Source organism: Sinohyriopsis cumingii, chromosome 13, assembly GCF_028554795.1.
Source record: "Sinohyriopsis cumingii isolate HCF-2022 chromosome 13, ASM2855479v2, whole genome shotgun sequence".
Taxonomy (NCBI): Eukaryota; Metazoa; Mollusca; class Bivalvia; order Unionida; family Unionidae; genus Sinohyriopsis; species Sinohyriopsis cumingii.
In genome coordinates this window covers 12,609,085-12,636,172 of record NC_142973.1, presented here as the reverse complement: position 1 = coordinate 12,636,172, position 27,088 = coordinate 12,609,085, and the positions used below count along the sequence as shown (strand labels likewise).

Below are 27,088 nucleotides of genomic sequence, written 5' to 3'. Positions count from 1 at the left end.
TCATGAAAATTGGGCCGTTTAGTACTGCAACAGACAGGAGTACTGATTATGACGACAAAAAGTTGTACCCAGTCTGTGTAAGAGACTTTGACAATTTTTTATTTGCTTCTTAATGCTTTGAATAAATATAAGTTGGCAGAACTGTTTGGAGTTTCAGCTGATGCTGCATCAGTGATCACTGGAATTCATAAAGGAGTTGTATTCTATATTTTGAAAAATGTCCATTATTGTTCATATCAGGTTGTCTCTGTCATATGATGCACCATGCTGCCGGAAAGGCTGCTGATAAATTAGAAGGAGAACTGAAGTGTTAAGTTGGCACTCTACCTGACAATGTACTTCATGGGGACAGAGTTGATTTTATCTTAATTGCCAGCTAAAAAATAAAAAACCCATAACTGGAAGATATAAATTTTCTCTTCTTTGTCAGGTTATGAAAGGAATATTGGTTCTTTACCATTCTAATGCTGACTGTGAGAGATTGTTCAGCATTGTTAACAAAAGTAAAACTGAACTCAGATCCAGTCTCTGTAATAACCCAGGAATTGTTGCTCACCTGGTTTGCAAAACATTTATAGTCTCAACTGGTACAAAGTGTTTTGAAATGCAATATGAGAGTCTGTTGCTTTTTAAAGCTCAAATTGTTATATACAAAAACTTGAAGCTGTAATTGATGTTAAAAGTCCAAAGGGATAAATAAATCATTTTGTACATATGCTCATTGAATTTTTATCATGTTATATGTGGATTACTCTTTTTCTGCTCGGATTACTATTTTTGTCCACTTGGATTACACTTTTTCCTCACCAGGGGTTGGCGTGTATGTACAAGTATCATGTAGTAATATTATTATATAGTACATTTATGACAGATAAATTGCAAGCAGTGATACAAGTCCCTGTGCGCATGTGGCATGTATGGATGTGGGCATAAGAAGGTCTCTTGGGGGGATACACACCCTACCCGACTTTCTTGCACTAGCTTTGAATGTACAAAGGTTGTCCGATCTGTTGCTATGGGTCAGATGAGTAATGTGACCTTTCTGAAAGTAAACCTGTATGGGGAGGAGGAAAGGCCCTTCTTTCTCGTCATCTCAGGAACACACAGGATCCTTTTCTGAGTCATAAGGACTCAGAAAAAGAAGGTAGCTCCTATCCCAGGAGAATCTGATCTTTCTCTGGATTCTTAGGGGACCAGCTGTAGATTAGCTCTTTGGTGCAGAAAAGCACTCTTAGATCCCAGGAGGATACAATATTGTCTCTTCAAAAAATTATAAGTCCCTTGCAGCTCTATCCAACGTGCTTTAAAAAGACCCAGCCATTGGTTTGGTTATTAAAATGTAGTGGGGGAGGGTAAAATTATTTTAATCATTTAATACTTTCCTGTCAGTATTGCCAGATTCCATCCTCCCACCTGGCACTGATGTCCCATGCGTGGCTGGTCCTGAAAAGATGACTAGGGCACATGTACCATGTATTTGGACAGCAGACTGGGTCCACATTATGTTCTGGATTCTTTCCAGAACTCTACATGGAGGTTTTAAATCATTAATTTAATGTTACTCATATGGTCAGTTCTGTCACATGTGTGACGTGAATAAAAAGAATACAGCATGAAGTTTTTGCATATATCTTAATTTTCATCTAAAATACATTATACCACCCAAACAAACACATAGATTGATCCCGTTTTTGATTGTTCTTGCTATATGTTGGTCAGCTTTTATGGACTGACTGACTGCATTGTGTACTAATAATAGGGGAACACTGTACTGTGAATGCTATTGGCTTCAGTCACTTGTTTTGACTTGGTTTTCGTTGCTCTTCCAAGATAACCAGAAACAGCCTTTGGGGAAGTAGAAACTGTTATGTGATTGGCAGGATGGTGGAGTTGTTTCCTACTTAAAAGCACCCATGAGAGGTTGAGGTTGTTATGAGTAGATACCTTTTTAGTGTATGATTGAATTCTGAGTTTTATTCAAGCAAGTTTTGGACTCGGTGAAGAGAAAAGAAGGAAAAAGTTGTCATGGTCATTATGTCATAATCATATGGTATGACAGTTTTACATGGTACTGAAAATTATGTGGATAAGTACTTATCTGCCTAACTTGAAAGCACTTGGCATACATATAAATGTCTTTATAAATTCTCTACTCTTTTTCCATCATCCAGCTGCCTAACTTAAAAACACTTGGTATACATGTAAATGTTTTACTTTATTAATTTTTGACTGTTTTTCCATCATCCAATACCCTTACAAGCTCTAAAAATGATGTATGTAATCTTGTGCAAATGGTTTAAACTGCAGAAAGAAAATATAAGTGTAACAATGAGGTAACAACTTCATTACAACTGTGATTCATGTAAATGTAAGAATGAGCTAACAACTTTATTACAACTGTGATTCATGTGAAAGCTGATGAGTTGTCAGCTTCTCACTGAAACAATTCTCTTTTGTAAAAAAGACCAGTATTTGCAACACACAGAAACTATTGAGATCACAAGAAGAAAAATTTGACAGTAATCTGCAAATAAGGATATGTAATGTATATTAATTTATCACATGAAAATATCAGTATTATATTTCTTTGACCAAAGCATGGTTTATTTATGTGTTCAGTAATTAGTGAATGACATATTAGTAATCGAATCTACCTGTGGTAAAAAAATATCCATATATGCAAATTGAAAGAATTCATTTGATTGCCTTGCTGAAACAAAAAAAATTTCAGGTTCATTAAAATAATGTTACACACAGGCAGGTTCATCTGTATCAATTTTCTAACCAGGCATCCATGTACGAAACTCAGTGTCAACTGAATGATACGAAAGAGAAGTTAGAAGAGAAGCAGAGACAAGCTGGAGTTGAGGGACTGACACAGGAACATAATGAGGTATAGGCATTGTTCTTCATATGTTTTGCTTCCTAATAATGTGATCTTATAGTTTCTTTAATCATCATTTTAGAGCAGTGAGATATAGAATCCATGAGATGTGTTGGTGTGATGTAGGAATCATTAGAGGGTCAGAATTCATAGGAGGAAATTAGGCTTCTATTGTAGTAATACAACACCTGCTACTAGTGTATTACTTTCCTTTTCCATGACCCCTACTCCCCAGTCCAAGCTAATTATTCACACCTCCAATTAGTATTAGTACTGGAGGGCCAGAATTGACAAAATTTGGACCTGCTCCATTACCTCTAATGGAGGAGCTGGTCGCCACTCACCTGCTTAGATGGTCTAAAAGGTATCAGATATTTCATGTACCTGGGAGGACAGCTAACTGGGTTAGTCCCATCCCCTCCATTGAACAATTTCAGGACAAGAAACCAGTTAGCTGATTGGAATAATGCTTCAGTTGCCAAAACAACATCCATGTACCCTCAAGAAATTGCCTGAAAGCTATTACATTGCAAGGACTGATTACAATAATAATGGAGGGGCAGACGATGGAAGTATTTAATGTTTCCATGCTGTTAGTGCATGGTTAGAGGCATTAGTGATCAAAGAGGAGAATCTTTCAGTAAACAAGGTAATTTATTTGGTTTTTCATGCAAATAACAGGTAAAATAGATCATTTTAATGATCTGTCTTTTTTATGAGGTTTACCCATTATGATATACCATTGGCCAACTTTCTCAAATGAAGAGGGCCAGTTGGTCCCATTTTTCTCAAACCTGACTGAAATGCTGCATTCGGAACTGACCATATTTTTGGAAGAGGGGGGAAGGTCAAAGGTTTCAAGTTTAATGGGGGCTTTACTGGTAATACAGCAGAAATATAAACAAATCTGTCCAGTACAGGTGTTTAACACTTTATCGACACAAATCACCAGTGCAGACAGAAGTGTGTGCTTATTATTGTCTTTCAATGGATCTATTTTATGGTTACAATCATCCTGTTAAGCATGGGTCAGTTAATAGTTATTTCAACAAGATTAAGGTAACAAATAATAACAAAGAGAACTAATCTGAATGTTCAATTCAGCATGTTGAATATGTTACATACAGCCGTACATGTTGACTATGTTGCATACAGCCTTATAAATGGCTTTCCTGGTTTGATGGACATAGTGAACTCCAAAATCACATATCAATATGTTGTTTGCAAAGAATTAAATGCTCCAGCTTGCTGCTGTGTTTTACAAAGTAAAATTTCATCCCCCAGGAGTTCTGAAATTTGTATTTGATGGACTTTGCTTTTCTGATAGCTTAATCACTGTCAGAAATGAATCAGACTCAAACACTGTTCTGACAACTAACATAGGCATGATTTGCATTTTATAGATGGAGAAAACCTTAATTTCAAAGAAATATTGGCTCTGTTCAGAAACATGCCAATAATTTTTTATACAGATTGCTTAAACATCCTCAATCAAGGCAGTGATATATAATAATTTTTGTTCTTCATCATGCATCTTGCATCTCTTTGATTTACCCACAAATTAAAATGAATTGGGTTGTTCCACTTTGTGAACTTTACTGATGCAAATTTGCACCATGGGCTCCAACTACAGCAGTCTTCAGAAGGCTTAACAAATCAACTTAGCTATTGTCAATTTTTTAATAATAATAGAAATGGTGGTTGTTTGTAGCTGACCTGTTTGCCTTTTCATTTGCTGCTATGACAATTAGCTATCTAAGATAGTTTAAATGTTCTCTTTGCAGGACTGTTTATCCTTTATACTTGTTACGGCATATATTGAAGTGGTGTTATTATTTATTTTTTTAAATATATTTTTTGAAGATTAATAAATTGTGTATTTTGAAACAACTGTCAGGGGGTTTTGGAGTTTAAAATCATGGTTTCAGCATGACATGTTACATTTTATGGCAGTTATGATAGAAATTAATGATAAAAATTATATAAAAGTGGTCATATTTATAACAATTTGTTGACTCGGTAACAGAACAAGAATTTGGTACATCTTTCTGACATGTTTTTGATTTAGCTGAGTTCATCTCATAATCATGTTATTACCTGTATTTAAAGCAATTTCATTGACATAATCCATGTATAAATCGATTCAGCGTATAAGACGAAAGTATCGACTTGTAGGCTGGAAAATATGTTTCTTTTATACATTGATTGATGAAACTGGTGAGCAGATTATCTTGAGGAATAGTACACTCTTCAAGAAGATAGGGGTACTTTAACACATATTTACACTTCACTGACTGGTTTTGTTGTGCTTCACTTATTTCTCAGGCTCATTTATGCTAGAAACTAAATAATTAGATGATTATGTGCATGTCTGTTAGTATCACACTCTTAAAAATACATGAAGATCTCTGTAACCTACAATTCAGATTTTGCATGCTTAGGTTCCCCTTTTTGTGTTTTGAAAATGATCAGATAGATCATACACACACACACACACAGAGTTATGACAAGATTCATGATGATTCTTGACTTTTATCCCTCTATTTATAACCAGTGTCCGGTTAAGTGTTTTTTTGTTCCATTGTATTTTGGCTATTTCTTCTATTTCCTTTCAGAGTTTAATAATTAATGCTTCTAGGTACAGGTAAATGAGGTTAATAAAATATCACTGAGACACAACTCGTCTGCTTAATATACATTGTGTGGGTGTGCATGGATGTTTGTCCTATTTATTGTTAGAAGAAAGTCGCCATGCTTACATGGCAAAGAAGAAGGGACGTACTTTAGCTCAGATTCTGCATAGTCAATTTTGTCACCACCTAAGCTGATCAACACTTTTTTGGCCAGAGTTATGATACACTCCTCAGAACCATGTTCTTTCCTTGATTTCAATGCCTCAGGTTCAGGCTGGGGCAGATGGGTTAGTCAATCGAGGCTTGTGATCCATGCAGGATTTTTCCTTGCATATAACAACCTAAAAATGCACACTATTTTCCCTAGCACTACAGGGATACATCAATCTCGTAAGACACATTTGTGTTATGGTCAGCACTGACAACTCGTTGGATGTAGTGTAACTCAGACACCAAGATGTTCCAGAGAGTAGTTTTACTGTGTGCAAGGTCTGTATGTGACTTTGCATCAAAGCTTAAAATAAATTATGTGTTTAGGTCTCCTCAGTGCCAAACCAGAGTGCATAGGTGGTGGATAGTCTGAAGTGGGATCAACTGTTTTGCTCATCCTGATAGCCACACTGTGGCATCAGCTGTCATGATTCAGTAATATCAACATGGTGGTGGATACACCTCAGGAAGTTGGTGATGAGCAGGCATCTGCTATCACAGCATAGGGGATCCATCCACCAAAACAATCTACAAATGCTCCACCTTCACACCTGATTCATATCAAACTATTTATGAACCGAGGTCAGTAATCAAGCAGGGTTGTAGACTAGGAGGCAGTGTTTACAACACAAAGTTTAGATACTTTGGTAACTGGTACATTTGACTGCACATTGATTGGGTACACTGCATTTGGACCCATAGTTGTGGATTTTCTTCTCTTTGTTTTCAGTTTCCACCATTGACCCTAACCTCTCAAAGCTTATCAGATATTAGGAGCTCCAGAGACAAGTCTCTCACTTACTAATGCTACGTTGGAACCCTTCATGCATTGTGTACTTTGATTGTATTCTAGACCTTATGAACCCCCGAGTCCATCAAGAATCTTATATTTATGACCACTTTCCTTCTTTCATTAACATAGCTTGGAGAACAAGTGATATTGAACCCCTAGGGGTTGCTTTCATTTAAATGGCAACTGGGATTCATTGTCTCCTCTGTGCCAACCTGTTTTTGTTTTTTTTATTTTGACAAGAATTGGCTACCTTCAGTAACTCCTGAGCCAATTCAGATCCCACTTTTCACTTGTATTTGTGCTAGGAATGTTCAAGATAGATTTCTTAGTCTGATCAGAGCCTTACATGTCTTTTTGGTGAAATTAAAAAGAGAAATGAAATGGGTAGAAAAATAGTTTTCTCTTTCTCAAAAGGTTCTTCTGATGTCTCAGCAGCCACCATATAGAGCTGGATTATCAAAAACACCTATGAATTTCTCATGGAGAGAGATTTTTAGTTCATGAGAATCAAATCCTGTGAGGTTCTGGTTGTTACTTCATCTTTGGATTCTCTTAATCTTTCCTCTTTTGATTATATTAAAGTCACATTATGGCATCCTCATTCCATTGTCCTCTTGTTTAACCTCACTAGGGCTAGGGCATTTATGCATTATGGCATCCTCATTCCACTGTCCTCTTGTTTAACCTCACTAGGGTTAGGGCTTTTATGCATTATGGCATCCTCATTCCACTGTCCTCTTGTTTAACCTCAAAAGGGCTAGGGCATTTATGCATTATGGCATCTTCATTCAACTGTCTTCTTGTTTAACCTCACTAGGGCTAGGGCTTTTATGCATTATGGCATCCTCATTCCACTGTCCTCTTGTTTAACCTCACTAGGGCTAGGGCATTTATGCATTATGGCATCCTCATTCCACTGTCCTCTTGTTTAACCTCAAAAGGGCTAGGGCATTTATGCATTATGGCATCTTCATTCAACTGTCTTCTTGTTTAACCTCACTAAGACTAGGGCTTTTATGCATTATGGCATCCTCATTCCACTGTCCTCTTGTTTAACCTCACTAGGGCTAGGGCATTTATGCATTATGGCATCCTCATTCCACTGTCCTCTTGTTTAACCTCAAAAGAGCTAGGGCATTTATGCATTAAGGCATCCTCATTCCACTGTCCTCTTGTTTGACCTCACTAGGGCTAGGGCATTTATGCATGAGGCTCGAGTTTGTCAGCTGAACAAGTTTCGTCGTTTTCTAATGTGCAGTAGCATCATTCCAGAAAGAGGTGGTAAGTTGTTTGTTTTATTTTGACAGCTGTTATGGGGATTATCCCTCTCACACCAGACTGTTGCATTCAGCAATGTAATAATAGCAGGTAATGTATTTACTGGTATTAAAGTGTAGTTTTGGATGGTAAAGCTAGTTTTACCAGATTCCTGCCCTCCCTGCTTTTATGTCCTAGTGTTTTGGTCCAAGTGGAGGAAGAATGATGTTCCAAAAGAATAGAAGTGTTAGTGGCATCTGTCTGAGACAGTGTTGTTTTGTTCTAGGCTCCAATTACTAACTGGAGGAGGGAATTTTCAGTATGGATTGGGGACTGGTGCTATCAAAGAAATATCAATATAATAATAGCAGGCACCAAACTGCATACATATTATGCTCATCATCAGATGTGATCATTTTACTTGCACTGTTAAGGGGCCCCGAGTGACTGAGTGGTCTAAAGTGCTCTCCGTTACGGATCACTGCCATCTCACCTCTGTCTGCATGGGTTCGAGTCTCGGATTCAGCTAATGAGGTTATGTGAAAAAGCTTGCCAGTAGCTTCTCGTGGGTCAGTGGTTCTTGTCGGGCTTTTCCGGATTCTTCCTCCACCATTAATACTGGCCGCCATGTATAGCCTGCTGCCATGTATAGCCTATCTTGTGCTGAAAAATGGCATTAAACCCTACAACAACAACTACTTGCACTATTTTGAGATGAGTTATGTTTTGTTACGTTTCTTTCCTTATTTTTTGGGCACAAAATTTTAACTTTTGTCTAACATGGAATGAACCATTTTTCCTGGTTTTCTCATCCAGCTACTGAAGAAGTGGGAAAGTCGTTGTGCCAGACTGCAGAGTCAGTTGTCCGTTGAAAAGAGCACAGTGGCAAAGTTGAAGGCACAGATGTCACAGATGAAGCCAAATGCATCGTCCTCATCATCATCACTAAGTGTAACATCTGGCACAGAAAATATGGTAACATACAAGAATCTGTCTTGTATGAATTGTTTAAGATGGGTTAGGGAGCATATTGCAGTAGAAGAGGGATGGATAGGAGTTCACAGTGAGCATGTTCAATCAGTGGGTCATATATATAAGGCATTGGGGTATACTGTTTATAAGAATTAACCTGACAATGTCTTAAAAGTTGCATACCTGTGTTTCTGATGTAAAAAAAGAAAGAAATTCAATTTTCTTAAAATACTTAGGAAATGCAGACATGACAGATATACTTTTTAATTTAAATACAGTTTTTATGAATTAGAAGATGTACATTATACTGAATTAGCATTGGCATCCAAACATAAAAAAAATGTTATACATGTGCACAGCCTCATTGTGTCTCAACTATTTCTTTCTTTCTAGGTCCTATGTGACATTTGGAGTGGGTTTTATAGCATGTACACCCTGAGGAAGGGTTAGTGGAACTATGTAGATGTTCATTTGTAAATTCTTGGTTTAGATTATGTGGTAAGCTCAAGTTTTTTGCACCCTGTATACATACTGTTTATACAGGGACTCACTTGTGGATGCCTTTTGAGGAGTACTACACACTTACACAAGCAGGTCACTGTGACCCATATTTCACACTTTACTGACTTGTGTTAAGCTTTGTGTGTTTGGTTTATTTCTCAGGCACTGTTCATGCAAAAATCATCTGATTAATTGCATATCTTTTTGTGCTACAGTCCTACAACAAAGACTGAGTTTTCCTGTTCTTTCTCCACCAGATATACTATCTGTCATATATAGCCAATCATGCTGAAATATGGCATTAAACCCATAACAACCAACCAATATACTGTTATACCCGGAATAACGAAATTTGGTGAGGGGATGCATCTTGATGAGCACTACACTGTTATCACAAAAGTCGGTTAATGACCCATATCTCGTATGAATTTTTGTCTATGATTGTAGGTAAAGGTCATTTGTTTTAAGCAGGATGTTCACATGAATAACCTTTATCCATGATTGTAGGTTGTAAATGACATGGTGACATCTTTTTAGTTCAGAACCTTCTAGAAACAGACTTAAGTAACAAGTGTTCAGTGCCAGTCTTGTTTACAGTTAGATTAGGTTTTTCCATTTCACATTGTATTATGTTATAGGTGAAGTGAAAATATGTATAAATAATAAATAGGGATTTGATAAATAATTAATTCCTTTTTTAAAATGAGTGTGTGAATCCTTTACAATTATTTTGTGACTTGAGAGGTATTATTTAAATTATTCATTGGAATTACTAAGTGCTCATTGACTTTCAATTAATGCTGTTTTGGAATTACTGTAACTCACTCAGTCATTCTGAATTTCATCATTGTGGTACATCAGGACTGTTTAAACTCATTTGGAACATTCTGTATTTTTGGACTTGGGATAAGTCATTTAGGAGTATTTGGATTTAGTTTACAACACTTCAAGTGTCTCTTCAGTTTTCACTTTGTAACTTAGAGAAATAAATAGCATGTTGATTTTACTTACATTATTGGTTTAATTTCTTTCTGCTACTTAATCTAAGACCTAGGTTCGTAAGTGTGCCATATTGTCAGTCACCCTATTCAACATTAAAATTAATAGCATAGTGAAATACCTTTATGAACTAACTGCCCATTCTATAAATCAGAATGTATTCATACTATAGTACATGTAAGCATAAACAAAGTTAAGAAATGCGAAGAAGAGAACAGGTTGAAATTTTAGAAATTAACAATTAATAGTATGCATTTCTGCCTGATTACATTGTATTCATGTGTATGCCCTTCTGCCTGATGACATTGCATTCATGTGTATGCACTTCTGCCCGATTACATTGTATTCATGTGTATGCATTTTGGCCTGATTACATTGCATGCATGTGTATGCACTTCTGCCCGATTACATTGTATTCATGTGTATGCACTTCTGCCTGGTTATATTGTATTCATGTGTATGCACTTTTGCTTGATTACATTGTATTCATGTGTATGCACTTCTGTCTGATTACATTGTATTCATGTGTATGCACTTCTGCCTGATTACATTGTATTCATGTGTATGCACTTCTGCCTGATTACATTGTATTCATGTGTATGCACTTTTGATTACATTGCATTCATGTGTATGCACTTCTGCCTGATTACATTGTATTCATGTGTATCACTTCTGCCTGGTTATATTGTATTCAGGGGCCCTGAGTGGCCGAGTGGTCTAAAGCTCTCTCCGTTACGGATCACTGCCATCTCACCTCTATCAGCGTCGGTTCGAGTCTCAAATTCAGCCAACGTGGGTATGTGAGAAAGCTTGCCAGTAGCTTCTCGTGGGTCGGTGGTTCTTTCCGGGGTTTTCCCGGGTTCTTCCTCCACCATTAATACTGGCAACCATGTATAGCCTATCGTGTGCTGAAAACTGGCGTTAAAACCCACAACAACAACAACAACATTGTATTCATGTGTATGCACTTATGCCTGATTACATTGTATTCATGTGTATGCACTTCTGCTTGATTACATTGTATTCATGTGTATGCACTTCTGCCTGATTACATTGTATTCATGTGTATGCACTTCTACTTGATTACATTGTATTCATGTGTATGCATTTTGGCCTGATTACATTGTATTCATGTGTATGCACTTTTGATTACATTGTATTCATGTGTATGCATTTTGGTCTGATTACATTGTATTCATGTGTATGCACTTTTGATTACATTGTATTCATGTGTATGCACTTCAGTCTGATTACATTGTATTCATGTGTATGCACTTCTGCCTGGTTGCACTGTATTCATGTGTATGCACTTCTGCCTGGTTACGTTGTATTCATGTGTATGCGCTTCTGCTTGATTACATTGTATTCATAATGACCCACAGTTCTGTCTTGATGATCCATGTATTCCTTTTGTGGAAGAGACCAAATTTCGTGGTGTATTTTCAACAAACTGTTTTTCCACATGTTAGATAACACAGGGCAATTTTTTAAACCCATTTAATAGGAGTAATTTGGCAAAAACAGTTTGGAGAGCGGATCTGAATGTCTTCCTTCAGTTTTTCAGGTCATTAGTAAGATTTCGACTTGCTAGCATGCATGACATGTATGCTGGCATTAATGCGTTGGACCCTAACTGGGCAAAAAATACTTTGGGAAAATAATAGTTCCAAAAACAATGTTTATGTTAATAATTCTTTCCATTAAACAAGAAAAAAGATATCATCATGCACAAGCCAGTAAGGTCAATGTTCCGAAACACTTGCATCGTTCTGCCTGTTACCTAGGTGCCAAGTGTCCCGTTTTTTCTGTATTTGTTCCGTATTTGAAATTGAATAAAGTTGTACATGTTTTTTTGTTGCAAAACATTCACTTTTTAATTAACAAAAATTAAATTAAAAAAATTTCCTTGCAATTTTCTGTTTATGACGGACACCCAGTTCCTTTCTGAGAGTAAATGTATTGCATGTATATAGGGATATACAGTTCAAAATATGATTGGTTCAGCTTCTGGTCATATCAATAAGGAAAGCAGAACATTCAGAATTTTCTCCAAGAAAGAAATGAAAATGGAACTGGAAGGATAAATGTGCTGTCCTGTGTAGATTTGTGAAACCATTCAGTAAAGGAGAAAAACGTGTTTTGCAAATTGTGTAATTGTGATATTGCTATTGGGCGTGGAGGTACGAATAACATAAAACAGCATGAAAATGCTAATAAATAACAGCTTACTGCTTTATCATCAACAACTCAGCCTCAACTTGCGACGTTTATAAATAAATCTTTAATGTGATTTTTAAAAAATGCACAGAACTTAGTCAATTCATTCATTGATTTATAATTTCTAACCTGATGGTGACCAGAGTGGCATCCTCTACGCCTTTATTGCTTAACGGACTTTCCATGGTAACACGGCACCATATATTGTACACTATGGGTGAGTCTCTTTTACTTTGACAACAGAATGACGTTCATCCTATTCAGTAACTGTCAGATAATTGCATAAGTTACTTTAATGTTGAGAGTTTACAGTTATATCCCTTTTGCATACACGAACATAGAAATTACATCACTTGTTAAATCTACAGGAAAGGCAAATTTGTAGTTGCTAGTTTTTTCCTTTACTTGATTCGACATTGTGTGTTAGAAGGAAAACAGTCAGGAAAACAAATCACACAGAATTCAGATCATACGGGAAAAATGGTACATTGGACTCAATAATGAATGAAAAAAACAAGGTGTAGAAATGGCTTCTGTAAACAACTCATGTCTGAGTGTGTGTTGCATTCTTGCATCTTCTGAATGGGCACCCGAATGGAAGAGGGTGCCCATTCATATAGTGCAATGCACGCATCTTTGAATTAAATAGGTTACTGACCTACTTTACTGATGGTTGTAAATGTTGTAAATAGTTACATATGCATTAAAGTTTTGAAAATCAGTATTTGTTACTGAAAATCATTTTTTGTTGTCATAAGCAGTCCATATTTTTATACTTTGGGGGTTGGCAGTTATGCTGTTAGTGTATTTTTGTCCATCCATTTGCCTTGCCTTGTACCATTGCCATTGATCACAGTTTAAAAATCTTATTGGCCAGCAATTTAATTTTCATGTGATTTTTCATCCAGATTTTATTTTAATCAGTCATTGGACATTGCAGATTCCTTATGATTTATGGGTCAAATGTCATGACCATGTGGGTTACATGGGAGTTTTGATCATTGTGGATGAGACAGAAGTTGTGATTTTTTTTCAGAATGCACAAGTTGAGCAGCTTCAGAAGAATTTGAATGAGACAAAAATGGAGTTGGAGAGGGCAGAGAAGGAGTTGTCTGGTTATATGGACAAGTGTCTGAACCTGCAGAAAGACAGTCAGAAGATAAAGGAAGAGAATGGAGATCTGAAAACTCGGGTCAAAATCTATTGTATGTCAGTTTTCTTTTACAGTTTCTCTTTTTATCTGGTTGGGCATTGTTATGCTGCTGCATGATAAACTTTAAGCTTTGATATATTTTGACAGTGTCTTGAGTAATCAGTCATACTCTCTGCCTTGTAGTCATAAGAATAAATAATGTTAAGACAAAAACCTGTTTCCTCATCCAGACTCTCACATTTTATATGCCTGACATAAGGCAAAGTGTATTGGTTTAATGTTGTCAACACTCCATTAGATGTTGGTTTTTTTCTTCTTCTGTGTACATCTCTTAATTCAGGTAAAACCCATTATGACACGATTCTGCTTATAATGCGATGGCAGCAGGGCTCCCATTTTTTAATTTAAGGTGATCTCTCATTTTAACTCTTTTTAACTCTCTTTTTAACATCCTAAATACAAGCTCTTAGAAAAGCCAATTATTTCAGTGCACTTTTCTGTGGGGAAGTTTGTCGAAAAATTTGTTAACGCGATCCCACTTATATCGTGATGTTATTCTTTGTACCCTGAGCACCGTGTTATAACTGGTTTTACCTGTATATGGAATGATAACTCCTGACAAGTTTCATAGCATCAAACCCACCGCTGGATAGTGGCATCTCTTGTATAGAATAAATCACATAGATGAGTTGATATTGTGCCATGTGTGTATATTACACAGACCTGACTTATGCATACCACCTATGGGCAAACATCAACCAGACTGCATACCCTGACAGTAGACTGCATTCCTTTTGAGTGTATTGACTTCCACCCTGTATGAGGGAAGTTTTTTATGTCAACTACATTAAAGAACCGTATGGTTTTGTACCATGTGAGAAAATCATGGATTCATATTCAGGAATATGATTTATAATTTTAAACCTATATTTTAAGGATATTATATTTTTTACCTTATTTTGTATTTTACATACAAGTTGCAGATATTTAACCTTTCATCTTTTCTCTTCATGTTTACATTTATCTAGAAGGGTTTATCTTAAATATTTTTATGTGCACTTCTTCATTTTTGCATTTTAGAACTTTACTTTTAATTGGCACTATATAGCCAGTATTGTACTGATATTCCATTGAATGCTAATACATACATGCATACATACATACATACATACACACACGCACACACACACACACATGCATCCCACGCTATTGGGAAAAAAGTCGGGAGAAATGATCATTTTTTTACCCGACCGTGAAAAGTCCTTGAATTTTGCAAATATTGATGAAAGTGAGGAAAAACCCGGGAATTTTCCTCCACAACCATGTAACTGAGTCGTAACTGAACTGATTGTGAGTTAAATTTTTTGAGTTCTAACCAGAATATTAGGAGGTTGCAGTATGGATTATTTGGGTGCTTGCCATAAATATATTTGTTGAGACAACCCAAATGCTCAGTGGATTCGATTCGTCTAGTAGACATTTTGTTTCACAGACAGCTCAATATCCATATCTTTTTTTTTTAATGCAAGGTATGAAAACCAGTCTAGCATCACAAGAGGCCAACATGGTGGCATTAAAATATAGCCTCTTAGCGGATGGGCTAGCAAACTTAAACATTGTTAAATCGAGTTATACCTGCATGAAATCGATATGAAAATTATTTTATTTTCTCAGAAATTGCGAGTATTAAGATCGTTATGTTAATCTACTGAAAGATGATAAAACTGTTGATGAAATTTGAGCTGGTACTAGCAATTTCGATTGCTAGTCACACAAGCACACCGAATCTCAACCATCATTTTCAAATATTGTAGAAAAAAATATTAAATGAAAGTCGTATACTGGGTGTAATAAAAATACAAAAATGAAAGAGCACAAAATTCTATATTTTGAGACCAACTTCCGGAGTTTTGTTGTATCATGTGACTACCACATTGACATGTGCTTTCTCACGCAGTGAGCATGTGAACCAGACTACTCTGCTTGATGAAACAGACGAGCAAAGTTTCTTGTAGTTGTTCTCGAAATAAATATGTTGAGAATTGTATGTTCTTTCTGGTTTTTACAAAAGGTATCATGCTTTCATTTAATATAATTGAAATTTTGTACAACAACATTTAAAAACATTATAAAAAGGATATCACGTGACTATTGGAATTCCGATGTCGCTGTTTGATATTTGTGATGTCATGTGACTGTTAACGCAAATGGTGAGTGCCGGGTCAAGTATCATCTATACCGAGTTTCGTCTAGTCTGTCAGCAGATTAAAGACATAACAATTATAATATTTGCCATTTTTGAGAAAATAAATAATTTTCCTATCAATTTCATGCAGGTATTAAGTCGATATAACATAGTTTAAACTTGCTAGGCCCACTGGTAAGCAATCTTATGGTGGTGGCAGATTCCAAATGTTTGATATGTAATTGCTCTGAACCCACACTCCATCCTAAATGTCCAAATGTGAAAAATGAGGTTGTAATATTTGGAGGAAACCCGGATTATAAAAATTTTGAATCTTTGAGCTGAACTTTGGTGTGAAACTCTTACACAGTGGCATATAATTTGAAGCATTGGTTTCAGATCTTAAATAGAATGCAGGAGAAATTGGAAATTGTCGTCCCATCTATTATATATTAAGAAACAATAAGAGCCCATGTATCAATACAGGTTTGGGGACTGATTTATTGAACTACAAGAAGACAAGTTGATTTTACAGAAAATTCAGTCCTTGTTTATGCTACAGTATATAATTTTGAAGGTCTTTTGTCAAAATTTAAATCAAACCTTTTGTAAATGTCTTTAAATGGTGGAATTTTTAACCAGATTGTCTTAAGGAGTTTAGGTTGGTTGAAAAATCTTGTTTGAGATTTTATTGGCACACATAAATTCAGGGTTAATCTTTTTCATTACAAGATTAGATTCTAATACTTTGCATTTATTGGGTTTTTCTCATACTGTGATAGTAAATGTTTACTTTGTATGACATGCACATATATTGCTGTAGAATTCTTTAGAATTAAAGGTTTGAAAGGAAACGAAATAATTTATGCTCATTATGTTGTTTCCATGTAGCAACATAACGCAGGTCAGCAAAGTAAAGTTAGAATTTGTATTCTGTACATTGAAATGGCTTTCAATGCCAATTGATGGGAATATTGTCAGATTTGTTTCGTATGACTCATTTTGTGGTTTTGTACATGATCATCTTTTCTGACATTTATGTTTTGGAGTCTTGAAAGAGAAACATCTTCAGATTTGGAAAATGCATGTTTGATAATCCAAAATGTTCTTTAATTCCATACATTAATGGTCATATTTTAACCTTGAAATAATAAATTTCATCCTGGAAAAGACCTGGAAATTTATATTTAGAAAATACATACATACATATATATATATATACACACACACACACACACACACACACATACATGCATGCATGCATGCATACATACACATACATGCATGCATGCATACATACACACACATGTACATACATACACATACATGCATGCATACTTACATACATACATAAATACATACACATATACATACATGCATACAATCATACATGCATGCATATATACAGATATGCATACAGACATACATACATGCACACATACACATGCACACACAAACACAACCTTCGAGCGGCATCAAAATAGACATCCCAAGTGCTTGTCAACAATCTAAAATCACATGTTTTGTTTGATGTCAACCAAAGTTGCTGTGAAGGTTTACCTTGACATTGTCTCATGATATAAAATCAGCAGATTTTGACAATTTGTTTTCCAGATTTATGTCCTTTCATAGTTATACCCTTACTGTTTTCAGAAAATATTCTTCACTTAAGTAAATTTAATAAGTATAGATACTGACATCATGAGAATTCAATTATTTTGAACAGTTACATCATTGTTAGTATCGTTTGTTCCAGTTATCCATTTTGGTGCAAGTCACTATGGGTAATTTTCTGCAAATTAAGCTTACATGACTTGTTAATATTTTCTTTATTTATTCTAGATAATCTTTACATGGAACAGAAAGCCAGTATTGTGAATGCTCCCAAAAGACGAAGTGCAGAATCTGTATCGGAAGATGATCCAAAAAGATCTAGAAGTAACTCAGCTGAAGGTGGGTTAGACAGAAGCAAATTATTGATGCTTTAGATCTAGCACATTTCTGAGTTGATCAATACTTGTGCTAGGAAAAATAAATTGCATGCAAAGACTGTAATCATGTTTGAACACAACATGTATCAAATAAGTAGAACCTATTTTCTTGTAACCTCAACTGGAGTTACCCAATCTTGTGCTAAGTTTTAACTTAGATAATGTCAAAAGAGAATTACAACAAAGCAGTAACCTATTTTCATATTACACAAGTAGTGATTTAAAACGGTTTTAATCTAAGTATGCATAGGAAGAGATTGTCCTAGTTGACAAAGCTTACTTGATGCAGTGAAGTAAGCTGTGGTTAAGGGAGGCTGGCACATTGCAAATAACAGAGATAATTGAATTGATGGATTGTTGTTTTGCTAGCTGGCATAACATGTTTGATGGCATTGCTGTCACACTAAATGGCAGCAGCAACCACAAGTTCATGAGAAAAATATATGTCCTTTTATTGCATGTCAGATCCACTCGATGAACATTATAAGACACCTTAGAGCTTAACAAACTCTCCGATGAGTTGAGGATACAAAGTTGGCAGCAATTAAATCCACAAAGAACTGTTCAAAACTTAGATGCTATTCTGATCAGTGTGTGAAACTTGCTAATTAATCCTGAAAGCTCACAGGACCAGTAACCTGAAAAATCTACTGGCCCTGTCCATAACTAACTGATTGTACATATCATCATTCAAGAAGGCAAAATGTAGGTAATGACAATGGTAATTGCAGGTAGATCAACCATTAGTAAGGTTAATTATTTAATGAAACATAGTAAATAAAGAAAAAGACAAAGATATTTATATGTCAAATTTAGTACATTTTATTAAATTCACTATAACAATTCATAATTTGTGTTGATAAATGGTCTGAATAAGAATCGGGATCTTCATTGACTTGTCATCAAAGACAATATCAGAAGTAGACTCAGCCTCCAAAGATGAGGCTATGCCATCGGCCATACAGCTGCCGATGAAAAAATGTCTGCATAAAGCTGAGTTTCAACAATGGATTGCTGGAACAGGAACTGGATCAAATGCATCAACAGTAACAAATGCAGCTGAACAGTTAACAACATTTACAAGATGTAAGTATGCATCTCATTTCTATGATCCAAGCTAACTCTTTAAACCAACTATTTCTATAACATCACCTTTGTTTGGTAGTGTTGTACTCCTTTTAGAGTAGTTCATTTTTTCCTTGACTGTGTTGGATTTGTATCATCTGGTAGCTTCCTGGCATCCAAATACCTCCATATGTTGATGTTGGGAATGGATACAGAAGAGTTTTTATGAGGAACTATTAGCATCTGTCAGACACAGGCAGTATGCGAGTTATTGATCTTTTCATCTCATCCATATTCACAAGTGGTGATCAAAAACAGTTCACATTCATTTTTTCTCACTTGATTTCTACTGTTTGTTTTTTATTATTATGAAATGTACAATTTATAATTAAATTATTTCTGTATACCAAAAATTGGCCAGATGGACTGCATACTTATTTTTTGCCCCAGTCTGCCATGAAATTCCTGGTATCAATCCAGTGTGATACATCATCATCCATTATTTGCAAGTGGGCTGTCCTCACAATCCAAAGGGCTTATCAGGTCCTTACTGAGAGTAACCATTCATTGATGAAGATTGGAGGCCATGAGGTTCAAGCTAATTATACCACATGCACCTATCTCATTTATCACTGAAAGATATTAGTCATTCTTTGGTTGGCACTCACTACTTCCCTCTTCTATCTTTTGGTCTTGGGTGCATCAGATTAAAGGCATAGTTTCTTTGGAGCCAGTATTTAGCAACACAGAATGTAGCCCAAGCTCATATCAACTTATTTTTCCTGCCATAAGAGTGAAGATATTCTTTCTTTGTACCAGTGTTTGAGCCAGCGTCCCACTGGACTGGCAATTCATGAAAAATGACATTATCTTGAACAACTAAATGGTCTCTGTATATCTCCAAGATGCCCACCATTGCATCCCCATCTTTTCCATTTAGGGTTCTTAATTTCAACTTGGGGTCTTTAGCAGTCACCATCATCCAGTATTTTGATGACTGGATGATCCATATCATCCCCAGAGGTAGCTGTCTGAAGAACCTGTCATTCTTTCAGTAGATACTGACTTGTCTGGGATCCAGGGAAGTTAGATCTACCTTCTCAGAATTGCTTACAATGGGATGAATTTCCTCACCTATAAAGGGACATTTCATGCCCTCCTCTAAGAGGCTCACACTGATTTTATCTTTTGTAGCAATTCTGTCTAAGAACACTTCATTGTTTGTTTATCTATACCTATCAATCTTAGAGACTCTGAGCACAGCAACAGACTTAGTTTCCCCAGGAATTTTGTGGCCTTTCCATTTAGTAAACTCAAGTCTACACAGGGAACCTTGGATCAAATTTCATCATCATCCGAGTTCATGGAGAAAGCAGAACTGCATTCTGACTAGTGATACCCCATCACTCCTTCCTATACATTGAGTACTTAAATTCAGGTGGAGGTGCTTACCAGGAACCAGAGGAGGTGATTCTCTGCGACTTGTGGCCTGGGGAAGAATCTTCCCTTGATATATATGACTCGAAATGCAAACTGTTTTTCTAGTATTACAAAGGTGCATCAACTACATAAGAAATTGTGTCATGGTTGTCACAGTCCATACTGGCAAACTTGAAACAAAAAACAACCAATCAATCAGTCAAACCCAATTTGACGCCCGTTCTTCCACCTTTGATGAAACTGCTCCGGTGGCCTAATGGTTAGAGAGTCCGCCTCATATGTGGAAGGTCGTGGGTTCTAACCCCTGCAGAGTCATACCAAAGACACAAAAATGGCACTGACACCTGCCTCGCTTGGTGCTCAGCATTAAGAGGTTAGTGTTAGGACTGGTTGGTCTGTTGTCAGTATAATGTGACTGGGTGGGGCATCAGGCTTCATGTCTGCGGCATGATGCCCTAGTGCTAGACATCACTATAAACTGTCAAACTGCAGACATCATAGCGATATGACTAAAAAATTGTTAAAGCTATGTTAAAAATCTGAATCACTCACACACACACACGCACACAACCAGGTGCCTTCTCTTTGCTTAGAAGTTTTGGACCATCATAGAGATCACACTCAGTCTACCACATTCTGGGCTAAAGAAATACCCTCACTGTCAAAACTCATTCTCTTAGCCCTCTTGTATGACAAGCAGTTGTGATACAGTGACTTTGATCTGTTGGCTGACAACCCAAGGGTTTCCCGTCTTCATTCCATCTTTGGGGCAAGTGTAGAATGAGAAGGAAGTCTGGATCTCTGAAATAGGTATTATGCTAGGTTTAGCACCTATTTCCCCCAGATTTGCATCCAAAGCCTTTGAGAACTGAAGACAATAGAATTCTCAGTAAGAAGAGACTTTCTGGGGCCCATACTCTTTCAGATATTCTGTTATTCCTGCATTCATTTTAAAATGGCCAAGAGGTAGCCAGACAACACAAGGGATGGTCCATCCCCTCTTCGCTTTGACCAGTTTTTTCCACCTCTTATATATTAGGTCCATTCTCCATACATGCCAACCATTATACTTTTGGTATAATCATTATATGGGTTTTTTATACCAAATTATGTTTTACACTAGACTGTGTTTGGATTATGCTTTTTGGGTACATTAAAAGATCAATATAAAGCAATAAAAAAACTGTTTTGTCAGTTTTATTATCATCTCTTTAATTCCACTCATATGAATTGGAGAATATTCTAAAGAGATGACTGCTGCGTAAGAATAGCATAAGAGTAGATTGAATATTTGCTTTTTTGTTGTTGTTGTAGGGTTTAACGCCATTTTTCAGCACACGGTAGGCTATCCATGGTGGCCAGTATTAATGGTGGAGAAAGAACCCGGGAAATCCCCGGAAAGAACCACCAACCCTTGAGAAGCTACTGGCAAGCTTTCTCACATACCCACATTGGCCGAATCCGAGACAATAACCTACACAGACATAGGTGAATTGGCAGTGATCCGTAATGGAGAGCGCTTTAGACCACTAGGCCACTTGGGGGCCCCCCTGAATATTTGCTATCGATAGCAACTGTATTATGACCTATTTCCAAGACAACAGATGAGCTTCTTCAAATATGAACTTTGCCTAACAAGTTCATTTTATTGAAAAGCTAGCTAGTTGGTGAACCAGTCTTTACTTTTAAAGAAAATGGTGTCAGATATTAATTGAAGCACTTTATGGTGTGAGTTGTGGATGTTATATGATGGAAAATGTTAGAGCAAATGGATCTTTTCAAACTTTAAATATGCCAAATCAGAAAAAACAACATATCAACACCTCTTTACAAACTTTAAAAGAAGAATATGAGAGTAATGTAATACAGCACTCTGAGCAGCTGACCATGATCATTGTAGAATTCCAGTTCGTGATCATTCAGTGATAGTTACACCTGTAGACCAGTTGAAGTGATTGCTGAATATAAATAATTTTTCAATATTTTTGAATTTGTATTCTGGGTTACAGATTTTGCTTGGAATGTAGATATCAGATGCATGCTAAGACCATGAGAGTGCCATTACAGTTCATTCAGCTCAGCATCACAAATGATATCCAAGACTGTTGCTAAGTATATTTCCAAGTGAATCTCTCAAAATGTAGCTAAAGTGACCTAATTTGTTTTGGGCACATATATTTCAGCACCATTAGTATCAACATATAATCAGCCATGTTGGCCCTAGAGTTATGAAAATTCACTTTTGACTAAGGGGGCGCTCACCAGTTAATATGTACTTTAGAGAGAGTGACGTATGTAAGGTGAAGTAGTTTGCATTTAAAACATGCACAATGGAGAGAATGTTGGCATACCTATATGCTGCAGTAATGTAATGTGGATGATATTTCTTTGGATATTGTACTTTTGGAAATTTTACATGCTTTAAGCACACTGCTAACTAAAATGACTGCTCCCTTGTTTTAAAAAATCAGCCTGAATTAGTCTAAAGTACACTATACATAGCAGCTATAAAATGGGGAAAATGAATTTTGCCAGACTAGACAATACCAGCTTCTGAAAGTGCAATGAATGAATTACCAGGAGGTATGTTTCTCTATCCCACCAGTGTCAAAAAACTTTGTTAAAAAATGTCTCAGTGAACTTGATACCAAGAAAGCTACAGGACTTGATCAGCCTGGTCCACAGCTCATTAAATCTTCTGCCTTTGCTATTGTAGATAGCATAACATTCATAATTAATTTAAGTATTGCAACCTCATCTGTCCCCAAAATATGGAAAACTGCAAAAGTAACTCCTATTCACAAATCTGGTTCTAAGGATGATGCTGATAACTACCGACCAATTTCAATACTACCAAACTTGTCAAAATTGATTGAAAAACATGTCCATGACTCATTCATGTCATATTTAACCAAACACTTGCTGTTACACCCTAATCAATCAGGCTTTAGACAGAACCATTCCTGTGAGACTGCCTTGATCTCCCTAACTGATAAATGGCTTCAAGCACTTGACCAAGGTAGAATAATAGGAACTGTATTTGTAGATTTCAGGAAAGCTTTTGACATGGTGGATCATGAAATCCTTTTGAAGAAACTGAAAATCTACCAGTGTGATGAAAGAACAATTAGATGGTTTACTTCATACTTAAATGAGAGAACACAACATGTTTACATAAATAATGTTCTGTCTGAACCTGAAACAATTAGATATGGAGTACCACAAGGCTCAATTCTAGGTCCACTACTGTTCATTTTATTTATTAATGACCTACCACTTTTACTAAGAGACTCAATATCATCTACAGATCTCTATGCAGCTGACACAACATTGTCAGACATCCAAAACACAAAGCATGAACTCGAAATTTCTTTACAGAATGCACTAAACAAACTGGAAAACTGGTGCACATGTAATGGCATGGTGGTAAATACTGGTAAAACTAAAATATTACTTATCTCAACACGGCAAAGAAGGACAAATCTTGATAGTGATGAACTATGTCTGACATGGAAGGATACAAATCTGCAAATAGTCTGTCATGATAGGCTACTTGGTGTTCTGGTAGATAATAACCTATCATGGACTGAACATATCAAACATACCAGTAAAAAAGTCAATTCAAGTTTATGGCTTCTCAGTAGGATAAGACATTTTCTCCCTGAAAGGCACAGGAAACTATTTTATAACAGTTACATACAACCCTATTTGGACTACTGTAGTACAGTATGGGGTAATTCAAATGATAAAAACATAGCAAAGATGGCACATCTTCAAAAAAGAGCATTTGGGCTAATATCAATCCAGAAAGAAAGCAAGGAAAGTTTAGCTGGTAGGTTAAAAATATTACCTATTAAAGACCGAATCTGTTTGAGAAAAGCCAAATTAATGTACAGGATATCTCAGAATAGTGCTCCTGAATATTTACAATCACTATTCCAGTATAGGCTACCTGGTAATACTCCCCACCTGCGATCCATGTCTACCAAACAGTATAAAATTCCCAAACCAAATAAGGAGTTATTTAAAAAAAGTTTCCAATACTCTGGAACTCTGCTCTGGAATAGTATTCCAGCTGAGATTAGAAATGCCCACTCTATTTCCTTCTTCCAAACCCAATATATCCAGTGGCTTCAGAGATGCAGCTTAAATAAATAAATTCCTTTGTATGAGGGCCTCAAGGTAGATTAGTTTTTAGCTAATTGTGTTACCCTCTTTAAATAAGGTCATTATTATTATTATTATTACCAAATATGTAAAATGTAAAAAAAAAGTTATCGGCTCTTTTTTTTTTACAATTTACCTCTGAAGTTCAGGAAGTGAAAATGACCAAGCAGAGCTAGCACTTTTTTGAAAGGTTCACATTTGAAGTAAGGCCAAGCTGAATACTCTATAACCCATAGTACACCCATCAATCATACATCAAAATAAAGGGAATTAAAGGTTCTTTTAATTATACCTAAGATATACAAGGTCTTTTTTAAATAGCCAGTATAACCAGTGAGGAAAGCCGGGGAAATTCTTTTTCTTTAAAATCTTAACCCTATGCAAAATGCGAAACTGTATAGCGCCACCTAAGCAGTTATATTCAATCACTCTGGTAGCCTCGGCGGTTAGAGTATCTGCCATGGATGCAAGAGGTTGTGGGTTCAAACCCTGTCTGAGTCATACCAAAGATTTATAAAAATGGCACTAGCACCTGCCTCACTTGGTGCTGATCATTAGGAGGTTAGTGTTAGGACTGGTCAGCCTGGTTTCAGGATAATATGACTGGTTGGGACATGATGTTACATGTCTACAGCATGATGCCCCAGTGCTAGACGTCACTATAAACTGTCTCACTGCAGATATAGCGATATGACTAAAACTGTTAAAGCTGCCTTAAAAATTTAAATCACACACACAGAGTTAAATTCATGGTTCATGATGTTATAAAGTGATTGCATTCCACATGTAAACAAACGTAGTCTACTCATTAGACAAATTATATTACAAATATACACTAATTACAATTTTTAATTAGTTTAAAGTAAAACAAAATGCTGTTTGAATTAGATAAATATATGTACATTTCAAGACTTAGATGTTAAAATTCGGATATAGACAAAGATGTCATTCACATTTTTGAACTGAATGAACTATTACTGGTTAGCTGCAGGTGACAAGGGGAGAGATGTCCCCTTTAGATTAAATCTTTGCATTTTATATGGCTAGATCAGGATCAGCTACTCATCAGAGTCCCGATTCATACCCGCAGGACCCCACTCCTTTCACACAGATGCATCAAATTCAGGATGAGATGCTCACCTGAAGCCAGAGGAACTAGTTCTTAATGGACTCTGGTCTCTGGAAGAATCAACCTTTCATATCAAGAAATGCCACTCTGACATGCAGTAAGGCCGCCATGGTTGCCATCTTGAAAATCATGTTATTGCTATTCCTTTAAGATTAAAAGTGTATTGACACAGGGTGAAGAGCACTAGGAATGAAATAGTAACACAATAATAGGAAAAGACATTTTCATACAAATTCAATCAGAAAGATCCTGCTGTCCCAGATATATTTTTTAAATTTCTTTTTGGGATCTTAGCTTGGGATGATGGCCTGGTATTTTAGGACTTTAATGGTGGTTTACTGTCACAAATTGAGCTTTATGAACAATGTATGGGAAAAGCTGGTAAAATGAATATTTTCAACAGTAAGACTCCTTTAATATCCTCAAATACTCAATCTCAATACTCCATTCCAACACATTATTAATGATCGTGTCAAAAATAGTGAGATTTGTAGTTCTCTGTCACTACAGCCAGAATCCCTTGGCACCCATGAGTTTATGTTTGAAACTACCCCTCAAGAAAGGCTAATGCAACTAGCAGCCAACATATTAGTGCAAACAGTGTAAAATTTACCCCTCACAAGCAGCCATGTTTTAATTTTAATATGTGTCCACAAACAATATTTAATTCATTTGGTATTGTAAGTAATCCGATTATCTTTCTGATCTCTTGTTTCCCATTGTCAGGTTTTCATTAGTGAATGAAGTGTTGGCTAAAGTAGATCCACCATTAAGGTTAATATTCATTAATGCCATCATTTACCAAAAATGGGTTCAACAATGTTGTGATAGAGTTTTGGGCTTCACACAACGGTTGAGTTTTCTTTCTTTGATGATTATGACCAGACATAATTGTCAAGATCATAACATGGTCAGCATAGGCTAAATATAGATTTTGTGGATTAACACACAGAGAATTAACCTTGAACAAAAGTAGGGTACCAGACAAAGACAGAAAGATCACATGACAGTATATGTATCAATTCCTTTATAAACAAGGCATTTCGTCGATTCAGCAAAAGTTTCATCTGCATAATTAAGTTGCAATACTGAACAATTAGTAACATAAGAGTAAATTGTTACCAAACTTAAGCATGTCATCTCATAAATGGAGAATTAATACTTTAGAACGAAAATATAAGGTATTCAACTTGAGAACGTTGGGGACAGTTTAAAGAGTTTTTGCTGATAAATGTTATGTTGGCTAGACTTAAATATACAACTTCATAACAGATACGGAAAATATTCTGCAGCAGTGATAAAATGGAGTAAATGGAAAGAGATTTATTTTAAATGCCAAACAATGTATATATATGAAGATTTAAATACATTTTTGAATGGTATTGTCATGTGCATGTCAACAATACCCTACTCGCATTACACGCAGAAGAATAAGAGCTATTAATGTTAACTTGAAAGAAATCCATTCTTAAGACAAGAAGAACCTTTTAAT

General features: G+C 36.1%; 1 protein-coding gene across 3 annotated transcripts in view; it reads left to right on the top strand.

Annotated features, from left to right (window-relative positions):
- Positions 1 to 27,088, top strand: part of LOC149784949 (uncharacterized) — a 108,937-nt gene that overhangs the window by 73,657 nt on the left and 8,192 nt on the right. For 2 of the 3 annotated variants that reach the window (XM_089978599.1, XM_089978598.1), the window contains exons 7-10: positions 2,789 to 2,893; positions 8,594 to 8,752; positions 13,503 to 13,671; positions 17,647 to 17,757. In XM_089978599.1, the coding sequence (XP_089834725.1) occupies positions 2,789 to 2,893; positions 8,594 to 8,752; positions 13,503 to 13,671; positions 17,647 to 17,757 (544 nt within the window). The remainder of the gene's footprint in view (positions 1 to 2,788; positions 2,894 to 8,593; positions 8,753 to 13,502; positions 13,672 to 17,646; positions 17,758 to 27,088) is intronic. The other variant, XM_089978600.1, reaches the window with a different exon arrangement.